This window comes from Bos grunniens, chromosome 10 (assembly GCF_055505025.1).
Source record: "Bos grunniens cultivar Pamir isolate PY7600 chromosome 10, Bosgru_T2T1.0, whole genome shotgun sequence".
Classification (NCBI taxonomy): Eukaryota; Metazoa; Chordata; class Mammalia; order Artiodactyla; family Bovidae; genus Bos; species Bos grunniens.
The window spans coordinates 101342010-101354133 of NC_141174.1; the positions used below are offsets into that span (position 1 = coordinate 101342010).

The 12124-nt window shown below is 44.1% G+C and overlaps 1 protein-coding gene across 4 annotated transcripts in view; it reads right to left on the reverse strand.

Moving 5' to 3' along the window:
* Positions 1 to 12124, reverse strand: part of MCC (MCC regulator of Wnt signaling pathway) — a 424575-nt gene that overhangs the window by 124274 nt on the left and 288177 nt on the right. For all 4 annotated transcript variants that reach the window (XM_086323343.1, XM_086323344.1, XM_086323345.1 and 1 more), the window contains one exon: positions 2595 to 2708. In XM_086323343.1, the coding sequence (XP_086179469.1) occupies positions 2595 to 2708 (114 nt within the window). The remainder of the gene's footprint in view (positions 1 to 2594; positions 2709 to 12124) is intronic.

Below are 12124 nucleotides of genomic sequence, written 5' to 3' on the forward strand. Positions count from 1 at the left end.
AAATTAAGAAAAGACTACAAAATATAAGCCAAAGAAAACACAGTAAATGTGAGAATACCAAACCAGAATGACTAAAAATAAGAGTTACTCTAGTAAAATTACTAGAAGGGAGGGAGGGAGGAAGGAAGGAAGAGACGGAAGAAGGAAAACGAAAAGAAAAAGAAAGAAAGAGAAAGAAATGCTATGAATGTCTACAGTAAGTAAGTGTCTTGTGAGGGAAACAGAGGTGAATTACTGGGAAACTTTGAGAGCAATGCTCTGTGTCAAAACAGAGCAAAGAAACACACTCAGGTAAAGAAAAGATGAGTCAAGGGTTTTATATTCAGGAGGAATGCCTTTCAATTATAAAGGGCACAGATAAATCATTATTCAAAAGCAAGAAGCTGGTGAAGATGATTCCTGTGAGTCCTCCCTGAGGAACTCTACTAGAAAGCAAGCTTCAGGCATTAAACAAACAGAAGGATGTTGACGTTAAGACCATCATAAACATTAAACATATAGTTTACTTGTAGAAGACTAAATGAGGACTAAGAGGAGAAAACGTCAAAGATGTAACCAGCATATGGTCAGAAGGTGTGGATATAGTACAATTGCAAAAAACTGTGGGAATGATGAAAGCATAATGCAAAAAACTTTTCAGTAACTGTATTTGTTATGGTAATACAATTATTATTATTTTGAGACGATTATATATAATACAGAATAAAGTAAACCAGTAATTATGGAATATTCTTATCCAATCATCCTCTGTAAACTTAAAAACTAAGATTGTTTTTTGTTTATGTATTTTTCGGCTGCACCACACAGCACACGGGATCTTAGATCCCCAACCACATGCCCCCTACAGTGGGAGCACAGAGTCTTAACCACTGGACCACCAGCGAAGTCTCTCGAACTAACATTTTGATTGTGAAAGAAAGGAGATACAAATAAAGTATGGAATCCAAGTAGAAGAACCCTGTAGTTTGAATTTAAATTGGAGATTAATATGAGCACCTAAGGTATTTTATCTTAAAATTTATAAATACTTACATAGATAAATAGATAGATTTATAGATACATAAATAAATAAATAACTCCCTGGCTATGTTTAAAAAGAAGCCTAAAAACAATGACCAGCCTGGAAGCAGTAAGCACCCTTAGCACCCAGACTGCAGTCTTGAAATACCATTTTCCACAAAGAAAAACCACCTTAATTCCAGGTTTGGGGGGAAAAATGTACTAGATAATCCTAAAATCATTACTAGGCTAGAGTCAAAAGATTCAGGAGCCACGTGAAGAGGTTCTTACTGTCCAAGGAGTAAACTTTGAGTTTCTACAAGGAAAATAATTACAAAAGACTGACCCAAATATGCTTAAACCCCTAAGTTCATATTTTTTTTTTTAAATAATTGGGCAGTTTCAGAAGATCATAGGTCATCAATTCATTATCTTGAAAAATGTTAAATAAAAAGAATGAAGCATTGAATCTTCTTTTCCTTTATGAACTACACCATTGTTTGAATAAATCATGCTGGTAAGTCACTTCAGTCGTGTCTGACTCTGTGCAACCCCATAGATGGTAGCCCACCAGGCTCCCCTGTCCCTGGGATTCCCCAGGCAAGAACACTGGAGTGGGTTGCCATTTCGTTCTCCAATGCATGAAAGTGAAAAGTGAAAGTGAAGTCGCTCAGTCATGTCCGACTCTTAGCGACCCCATGGACTGCAGCCTACCAGGCTCCTCCATCCACGGGATTTTCCAGGCAAGAGTACTGGAGTGGGGTGCCATTGCCTTCTCCATGAATAAATCATAGATGATGGGAAATGTCTCTATAAAAATATTCCAATTAATAACTGATAAAGAAATGGCAGAAATAAAATACTATGATTTTGTGAAGTCCTGATGCACCGGTGAACTTTGGCACTGAGTGTCAACATAGCTGCTAATATCTCTAAAGGCAAAACAACCAGATATTGGGTTGGCCAGAAAGTTTGTTTGGGGTTTTCCCTAAGGTGGAAAAACCTGAACAGACTTTTTGGCCAACCTACTACGATGTGCTTCCCAGCGGAAAAAAAATGCCTTTTACAGTCTCGCCAAAGGGACTGACCATGAATCTGACTGAATTTCTGGGATGCAGGGCCATTTTACAGGAAATAGAGGAGAGAGGAACACAGCAAACTGCACCATGGGTGAGCAATCTGGACTGTGGGAAAGTCCATAGGTCAGACGCTTTTAACAGATTAAGTGTAAAGCCAATAACGAATGGAGGGAAAACCTGTGGACTGAGAGATTCAAAGTAAACATGCAGTTTTCAAATGGGCCAGACAAAACTGGACCATCTAGGGACATACAAACTCCTGCGACAGACTGTAAAGAAGCAGGAAACACGACTGTAAACACCATGGTAGTGGTCACCTTGGGAGCAGGGGAAGCAGGGTGGGATGAGGCAGGAGGACGGACTCCTGGGATGACCAGCAGGTTTTAATTCTTTATCTGGACAGTGGTTATGAGGATGTTCAATCATTAAGCAATATTTGTATTGTGGGGATTTCTAGATCTGTTTTATCTTAAACAATTAAAAAAAAAAAAAAGTGACCCTTTCCAGATCCCTCACCTGTGCCTTGGCCAACTTCTTTTCCAGAAGGTCCCGTTCCCGCTCCGTTTGCTGCAGACGTTTATTAAGCTCCACTATATCTCCCTTGAGTGACGCCAGGGCTGCCAAGTGGAGCTGCAGTGACAAGAGGAAAGGAGTACAAGGTTAGACCCTTTGGCAAAAACTCACTTCCGTCCCTTCATTCTCTGTGATTAGTGTGATCACAAAGAAAAGGTGTCATCTGCAGCCAGACACCTTGGGTGATTTTAATCTCAGGGGACAATGGACAGAAATCAGGAGTCTTACCGCCAAGCTGGGTTATCTGTCACCCTGAATGTACCAGGGAGAACCCTATTAAGTGTGGGCGGTAGGACCTAATTGGGGGTGGTCTAATTAAACAGGGAGCAAAGCTGCTCGTCCTATGGGCTTTCCCTGAATTACTCAGCAAGGACGAGATTAAGCACTGGTGTGGACTGCCTGATTCTCAAGAAGCAAGGCAAAGGCAGGATCAAATTAACTTTTACCTTTGGGAACGTATGCAAGTTGAATGGAGCAATTCAATTTTTTCAAATTCAATCACTGATATTGCCATGTATCCAGACAGCCCAAGGGGCTGAGTAGTAAGAAAAAAATGCGAGAGCTCATTGTTTCCAGTGCTCTCCTCCTCCTCCTCAGGTTGACCCATTAACTTTCTGGCTAGCTCCTCCTTCCTCATTGACCCCCACCCCCAGACAGTCTAGAAGACTAGATGATGCTTCTGGCCTCTCAGAGCACAACCAGAGCTCTGATAAATCATGTTACAGAGAGAAGCTGAGAATCCCTTGCTGTACCTTTTTTTCCCAGCCAACCCTCTCAGAATAAGCAGAGTGAGAAAGAACGTTCTTCAGCAGATGAGCGAGTGCACCATGCGCTTCCAGGATTTCAACCTGCTCAGCTTTCAGGTTCTGCTCATTGAGCTTGGGATGCACACATGCTCGCCACCCACGTGCCCGCTGTGCTGTGCAGGCAGACGGCTGGGCTCGTTTTTAACACCTGTTCAACCACGCTCCCGAGCAACACCTGCCCACCTTCCCTGCCCCGAGTCACTACTTCTCTGTCTTCACTGTTGATCTGGGGTGGAGCTCAATCGATGTGACACTTGGGTAAGTGAGGACAATCAGAGCAAACACTCCCTCTTTATAGGAATTTTGTAGCTTCTGCCAGGAGGCTCCAGAGTACGGAGTGAGTAGATAAATGTGACCTTACAAGATGGACACTGCCGCGGTATACAACTCCACTTCAAAGATCTTAATTTCAGGTTTAGAAACAGGCTTTTTTTCTGCAGCCTGTCTCTCTACACTATCTGGTGGCTTGGGAGGCTTGGGGGAGAGTGCATAGCTGAGAAGGAGATGTAGGGCAGAGCTAGGGTTTCATAGCAGTTGTTTGTGAGACGAACACAACAGTGAGTGCACCTTCACTTATTGCGTGGGGGCTGCAAACCAACAGATCAATAACAGAGTTGAAATCAAGAATCCTTGAAATTTAAAAAAGGAAATGTCAGGCCATCTGGCAGTTATTTGTCTTCTCATGCAGGGCTAAGGCTGCTCAGAAAAGGTCACTTTACGTTTCAGATACAGGGTCTGTGTGATGAATTCTCAGCAGAGGTACCACAGTGTTCCCATTGTACAATTTTTGGGAGGCAGCTTGGCTCCCAGTGTGGGGAGAGGGACGCAAATTCAATCCCTTACATAGCTGGGTTCCCCCTTCTGCCTTTGAACTGTCAATCTGAGAATGTTCCTTCTGCGACAGACACTGTGGTCTGTTACGCAATTATGTCCTGTCTTGGGAGAAGACTCACCTCCTCACCTTTGACAAGAAGGATGAAATACATGAAGAGCTCATGTGTTCTTTAAGAAATAAGGGAGTGGAAACAAGAATCCCAACTATGTGAGCCTAGATAGACCTCCTCTCTTATCTATCTCCCCTCTTACTTCTGGGCCAAAGGGCTGCACACAGGAATTGTGCGGGAGATTCGGGGGAGGGGGAAAGCTGACAGAGGAGACTATATAGGCCACAGAGACCTTATGAACTGGGCCCAGATAGGGAGACCAACAGAGATGTTATCTCTACCACAGTACAGGGGCAGAGGAGGTTCAGTGGGATGTGGCTGAGGAGGAGAGTCATGGACTTAGAGACAATAACACCAGCTCTCCAAATGGCCAGAGGATCCATCAGATGTGCTTGTGGGGAGAGTCTCTTTGCTTCCTTGGTTGGAAAATGCTATCCATGAAATGAGACTAGATCAGTGGTTCTTAACTTGAAGATTCCTTAAGAATCTCATGAATGGGATAGGCCTTTCTTCTAGAGAGGAGAATAAACTTGGTGTTTATGCAGTGTTCCCCTCATCAACATGATGAGGCACTCTGAAGTCTATCGATGAACTCCAAACTAAGAACCATCTGGACTAGAAGCTAGATCTGTGATCCCACCTGTGGTGCAGACAGTGTCATGTGTCATGGCCACAGACGCCTGGGTGGGGCAGGTCCTTGGCACAAGACGTCTCCCACATCTGTAGGTGAGGATCTGAAACCCAGAGACTGATTGCTGACCTCAAGTCTCATGGAGAGCTTAGCACGAGAACTGAGGCCACGGGGACCTTTCCTCACTTGGCAGTGTTGTACGTGACAGTATGTTCAGTTTAATTTGAATTAATACTTTATTTAAAATATTTCTTCTCAGTGTTACATGGCAGCCTGAATGGGAGGGGAGTTTGCAGGGGAATAGACAGCTGTCTACGTATGGCACTGCTGCTGCTGCTGCTAAGTCGTTTCAGTCGTGTCCGACTCTGTGCGACCCCATGGACGGCTGCTCACCAGGTTCCTCTGTCCACAGGATTCTCCAGCCAAGAACACTGGAGTGGGTTGCCATTTCCTTCTATGAAACTATCACACTATTGTTAATTGGCTATGCCCCAATACAAAATAAAAAAAAACTTTTAAAAAGAAATATTTTGAGGAAAAAAACAGATGAATATATAACAGAAAAATAAACTAGAAAGATGGCATTCTAACTTTTTGGTGGAGGCCTCTTGGTGGTTTCTAACCTTTTTGGGATAGTTTCTAATACATTTTTGTTTTTCTTTTTTAGGAGATAGAGGCTTCTGTGTTAAAGAAACAAGAGTTATGATAGTGTCTTCTGCAGGTGAAGGTTGTAGCATAAAAACCATAGACATTTTCTATTTTCCTTCCCTGCTGCATTTTCGCTCCCTGTCCACCAGCAATTCTGATAGAAGGCAAAACTTAAACCAGGTAGAATGGACACACTTTGCTTACTGTCACTGACATGCGTTTAGCAGAAGCTAACTACAAAGGCTGGGAGGTGCAGTGGGGAGAAGTTTGCCTACAAGTTGCAAGATGAGTTGCTAAGGATCAGGCTGACCGACCCCTCTCTCACCCCCATGACTGAGTATGGGCCAAGTTCTGTTCCTAGCGTCAGAGAGCAAGAAAATATATGATGTTTGGAGTCTGTACTAGGCTCTTTCCCAACACACCTTTCTCTTAATGTTCAGATCCCGCTTTTTGATTGGTCACACTCCTGACCAGTTAAAATATCCCAGTTCTCAGGCTCCTTTGCAGTTGGAGCTAGGTGTAGCCATGGGACAAAGTGCTAGCTAAGGAGACAGAAGCCGAGGTATACGGGATTTCTCAGAAAATCTTTTTGAGGAAGGTCATGTTTTTCTCTTCCTTCAGCTTTGCTGCTTGGTATATTAACATGATGGATGGAGCTCCGGCAGCCATCTTGCTTCAGAAAGAGGAGGTCCATACTCTAGGCAGTGGAAGGTGCCGAAACAACTGTGTAGACCCTACCAGCTCTGAATTGGCTAACTCCAGACTTCATAACACAATAGCAAGAACAGAACTTCTGCTGTATAGACCACTATTATGTGGAGATATCCTTGCAAATGAAGTGGATTAATTTACAAAGAACCAGATAAACTTGGATTCACATCTCATTTGTTACTTGTTGAATTGTCTTTGAATAGCTGATTTCATCAGTTTGTGATGGGGCTGTCAAACAGGCAAAGAAGATGCCATCCATAAAATGACCAGCACAGCATGTGAAGCCAAGTGACCAGCAGTGTCTGGAACCAAGTAAGCACTCAACGAACATGCACTTCCTCTTTCCCTGCCACCTTCTAAGTCACCAAGTTTCAAGTCAACTATCTTCTCAGACTAAGCTTCACTCTAGGTAGTGAGAGGTACATTCAGACGAGGAAGTAACACAGTCCTGTCTTGGAGGCTCACTTCCCGGTGGTTAACAGCACAGGAACGAGAGGCCGCAGCTGGTTTGTGGATTCTGCTGAAATCCCAAGGCTTTAAGAGCTGACTCTCAAGCGTCTTAATTCTCTGTGAAATTTTAACCCAAGGCCTTTCAGCAGTATTGCAATGGGATCATGACACTTCCTTATACAATTTTGGGTCTAGCACATGAAGGATATAAATCCACACATACTTCATATTTCTGGAGATAAAAGATTCTGATTCCCTAAGCTGTTTTGAGCCCAGCTTCACATTCATTTTACAGAGTGTATCCAAATGAAAGTAAACCACCTGGAAATCTGGCTTCAAGACAACTGTCAAAATGGTTGTTATTTTTGGATGAAATATTACTTGACTAATACTTCACAGTTCAGCTGGCGGTAAAGACAAGCTTGTGTAGCCTCTGACAGATAAGGTGTCCAGCTGCCGGGGGCTGAGCGGGGAGCGTGCTGTGCCTTGGTGATAGCCTCTCCTAGCGCTGTTCCTGGGCTCTGTGGATAGATGTGCTTCCTGTTAGCCATTAGCCAAGAGACAAAGGGCTTCCCACTTCCTAAGACGCCCTTTTAAGCCAGCAACACAATGACTCTAATGAGCCCCCAGGAGCCTCGCTGTGTATTTATGGTTATACGGTGCTTCTTCATCTTGCTACTACTGACAATAAAAACAATGGAACACATGCTGGCTCTTTGCTGACCACTTGGCACCCTCCTATGCATTACCCCACTGGGTCTCCATCACATCCCACCTCTGGCCTACAAGGAGGCTATGATTCCCCATGTGCTAGGAACAAGTATTTTTCCCAAGGACCACGGTGGGTGAAAGGGTCCCAGAATGGGGATCGAGGCTGTCAAACTCCAGGTGAACATTTTATCCATCTTTCTGGGACTTGGGTCTGCTCTTTTACGACACTGCCGTCAAAGGGACCAAAGGCTTCCACAGTTTCACCTGAAACAGAGGAATGAGTTCATCCCCCAGTTTCCATCCAAAGACCTCAGAGCACTGACAGTGAGATGGCTGGGCTGGCCTCCCCCCACCGCATGGGCAGTCAGCTCACTCAGAGCAAACTGTGCTTGTTCATTCTCTCTCCCGTCCTTGGTCTGCTGACGTGACACGCTCCTGTAAGCCATTCACTGCCAGGGAATCAATTTCCTTCCCACCAGTGATGATGGGAACATCCACCCTGGCCAGATGCCCTCCAGCTACAAGGCATTTACAATTTTAGTTCATGTGCCAACCTCTTTGACTTAGTGAACTGTTCTTTTCCTTAAAGGGGAAGAAGGGCAACTGACCTTTATTGAACACACATTCCTTTTTAAAAGAAACAGACTTAAAAAAATTTATTTAAAACTAACAATAGTTAACCCACTATATGCTGAACACATATTTTTTTTTTTTTTTTGCTTTTGTGTAATAAAGTTTTATTAAAGTATAAAGGAGATAGAGAAAGCTTCTGACATAGGCATCAGAAGGGGGCAGAAAGAGTACCTGCTTGCTAGTGTTAGGAATGGAGTTATATACTCTCCAATGAATCCAAAGAATGTCTGGAGGTTATAAAGACCTCATCAGACCTACTCCTATAATTTACATTTTAAGATAACAGAATTAGCCAGAAGGTTTAATCCAGAGACTGTCCTCAGGCAGGACACATTATTGTTATATAATCCTTGTAAACACCAGACCTACTCCCATAATTTACATTTTAAGATAACAGAATTAGCCAGAAGGTTTAATCCAGACACTGCCCTCAGGCAGGATATATTATTGTTATATAATCCTAAGGAATGTAGAGGAAAAAAAGATTTGTCCTTTCTTCCTCCTTGAGAATTCCAGACCCCTCTCTCCTTGGGGACCCCTAGACTTCTTATCAACCTGCCTAGGAGATGACTCTCTCATTCCCTTTTCTTTCAGAAGAATTATGTTGCCAAGGGAAAGGGGCATCGTTTTCATTCCATAACTACTTCCTGCTGCTTATGGGTGTAGTCCTTAAATTGTTGAGGCAACATATTCTCCTAACCCTCATATTGAGGGTCTCTGATCCAGGGGCCCCAAGTAACAGATGGAGGAGGCTGTGGCACTCATAGGAGCTTGGACAACCATTTGTAACTTAAAAGCTTTTAGACAGAAAATTCCATTATACAGTTACAGACATAAGGCAAAATAGTCATTAAACCAAGTTAAAATCAAAATGAAAAGTCACATTATGTCCATAGTTACATCAGTCCATCTTAAGGTTGTTAGATGTCATCAGTTTAAGAAGAGGCATCACACGCGATTGTTGTTGAAGATATTTGCAGACTTGGAGAAAGTCTTTTCCTTGAAGTGGAGATGTCCACCAAGGGAAGCCTTCCACTGACGAAGAGGGGAGCACTCCACAGACCCAGCAGTTAGACTGATTGTGGAATTCAGTGTAGGAGTGAGCCCAGGACAGGAGGGCATTGTCTTGAGGATCAAACGGCAGACTCAGGATTTTTGGAGTCAGCAGAAGTAGGCTCACATAGATTATCAGGCCCATCTTTTGGCTCGTCCAGACAGTCCCATTACAGAAGTGGATCGGGAAGAAAGTGGGCCAGGGGCTTCAGTAAGCACGGAGTACGTTGCCCCAGTATCTAAATCAATGGATTGGCACCCCATAGTTATTGATACCCGGGGATCCTCAGATGAAATTAGGACAGGAGCTTATGTGGGGATTCCCAGCCACCTTCAGTCCTGATTATCTTGAGAGTCCAACCCCTGAAATCTACGCCTCTGGGGGCAGTCTCTCTTCCAGTGTGGTCCTTTGCAGACCAGACATGAAGCTGGGGGTGGCTTAGATGCCTGAGGGAAATTCTGCTTGAGATGCCCCTCCTTTCCACAGTAATAGCAAGCCCATCCCTTTTCACCTGGGTCCCTGTGGGCATTTTTCTCAGGCTAGTTAAGAACGGTTCTCATAGCCATTGTGAAGGCTTCCACCTGTTCCTTTGTTTTTTTCTGCCTTTCTTTCTTTTCCTCATATTCCCTACCATAATAGACTGTCTGAGCCAGTTGCAACAGAGTATCTAAAGACTGATTTGGTCCATACGCCATTTTAATAGCTTACGGCGGGTATCTGGAGCCAGCTGAGTGAGATATGTATCCTTTAAGATCATTTTTCCCTCTTCACTTTCGGGATCAATCTCAGTGAATCTGCGAAGGGCTTCTCTCAGTCTATCTAGGAATTTACCAGGCGCTTCCTTCTCCTCCTGTTCTATGTTTGCCAATTTGCCACAGTTTAAAGGCTTAGCACGTGCCTGCCTGAGTCCTTCAAGAATACATCTGACATGGAAGTAACCTAGTGTTCATCAGCAGACGAATGGACAAGAAGGCTGTGGTACATATACACAACGGAGTATTAGCCATTAAAAAGAATATATTTGAATCAGTTCTAATGAGGTGGATGAAACTGGAGCCGATTATACAGAGTGAAGTAAGCCAGAAAGAAAAACACCAATAAAGTACAACAACGCATATATATGGAATTTAGAAAGATGGTAACGATAACCCTGTATGCGAGACAGCAAAAGAGACACTGATGTATAGAACAGTCTTTTGGACTCTGTGGGAGAGGGAGAGGGTTGGATGATTTGGGAGAATGGCATTGAAACAGGTATAATATCATATATGAAATGAGTCGCCAGTCCAAGTTCGATGCAGGATACAGGATGCTCGCGGCTGGTGCACTGGGATGACCCAGAGGGACAGTATGGGAAGGGAGGTGGGAGGGGAGTTCAGGATGGGCGGGGGGGGGGGGGGGGGGGAAGAACACATCTGACAAAACAACTCTGATCCCATCTTCCTTTAGCTGTGTTGTAGTCCCAGTCTGGTTCTGTAGCTGGGACCACCTGATTTCCAGTGGGGAGGGCGGTTATCTCATCCTCCCTCTTCCTTACTGATTTATTACCAAACCATTCATCTCCATAAGTAACCGCTTTTCCCAAAACTTGAGTTTTTGAGTTGGGAGTCAGCGTTTGTCCCAAGATATACATCACATCCTTCCAAGTAAGGTCATAAAGCACAGTAACACCTTTAAAAGCTCTAGTATATTTTTCTGGGTCCTCTAAATAGTCTCCCAGATCCTCCTTGATTCTTTGTATTTCTTAATAAGAAAAAGGCTTATTAACTCTCATAGACTGATTATTTCTCCCAGTGGGTGCTTCATGAAGAGGCAACAGCTGTGTGGCTATTCGTCAGTCTCTCTGGCTGCTCTGCACATATGATCCCAGGGATAGATTGGAGAAACCTGCTTTGTCTCCTGTCCTCCATCTCATCTAGCAAAGTAGGAGGACAGGAGGGAGCTGAAGGAGTCACACCCAAATCTATACCCTTAGGACATGTCTGGTATATTTCGCAGAGAAAAAAAGGGCAACACATATGCTACTTCTACCCATTTCCCTTGTTTTCTACAGAACCGGTCTAACTGTAAAACAGGATTATACTTAAGAGACCCTCCAACCGGCCACCATTCGCCATCCTCCAATGGATACCCTGGCCATGCAGTAGCACATAGGAAGACCAGGTGTGTCTTCTTTAAACCCTGGGGATCAAATCTATCCCAGGTTTTCAGGATATAGTTCAAAGGAGTGAGGCTGGAATTGTTAGCTCCCATCTGTAAGAGAGAAAAAAGTGACAAGCGCCATCTTTCTACTGGAGGCATCCCTCCCTGCTCTAGATGGGGGTGTAGACAGACTTTACACCAAAGCTTTCCTTCCCTGGTCGGACTTAGTCTGTCCCTTATCAATGCAGGCGACCCACTCATCCCTCCCGGTTCTACTAACTAGATGGGGCGGAGATGCACCAGGGGTAGACCTGATGGCATCCCTGACTGCTGCCCAGCTCCTCACCATTAAAACCTTGCTTGCCTCTGATGCCACCCAGGGTGCAATCAGAGTAACCTGGAATGCCTCCCAGGCTAAGCCGCTGGGGGAAACATTTGTCACCTGAGTGCCTGTGCATGACCCTGAGTATATTCCTGACCACAATAAGACCAATACGAACATAAAACTGTTCAAAACGTCATCACACCAGTATAAGAGCCTCCTCTGGTCCACTAAGAGCCAGTGTTACCAAAGGAAAAAAAAAAAACCCATTGTAGTTCTAGTCTGAGTAACCTTTAACCTCAGAGATGCTCTTGTAGCTAAAGCTCCATCTAACTTCCGAACTTTCGACTCCTAGTGAGGCTAGGCACTTCCTGACTACCAATCCAAGTTTGGGACCTAAGTCACAGGACACAGTAACAGC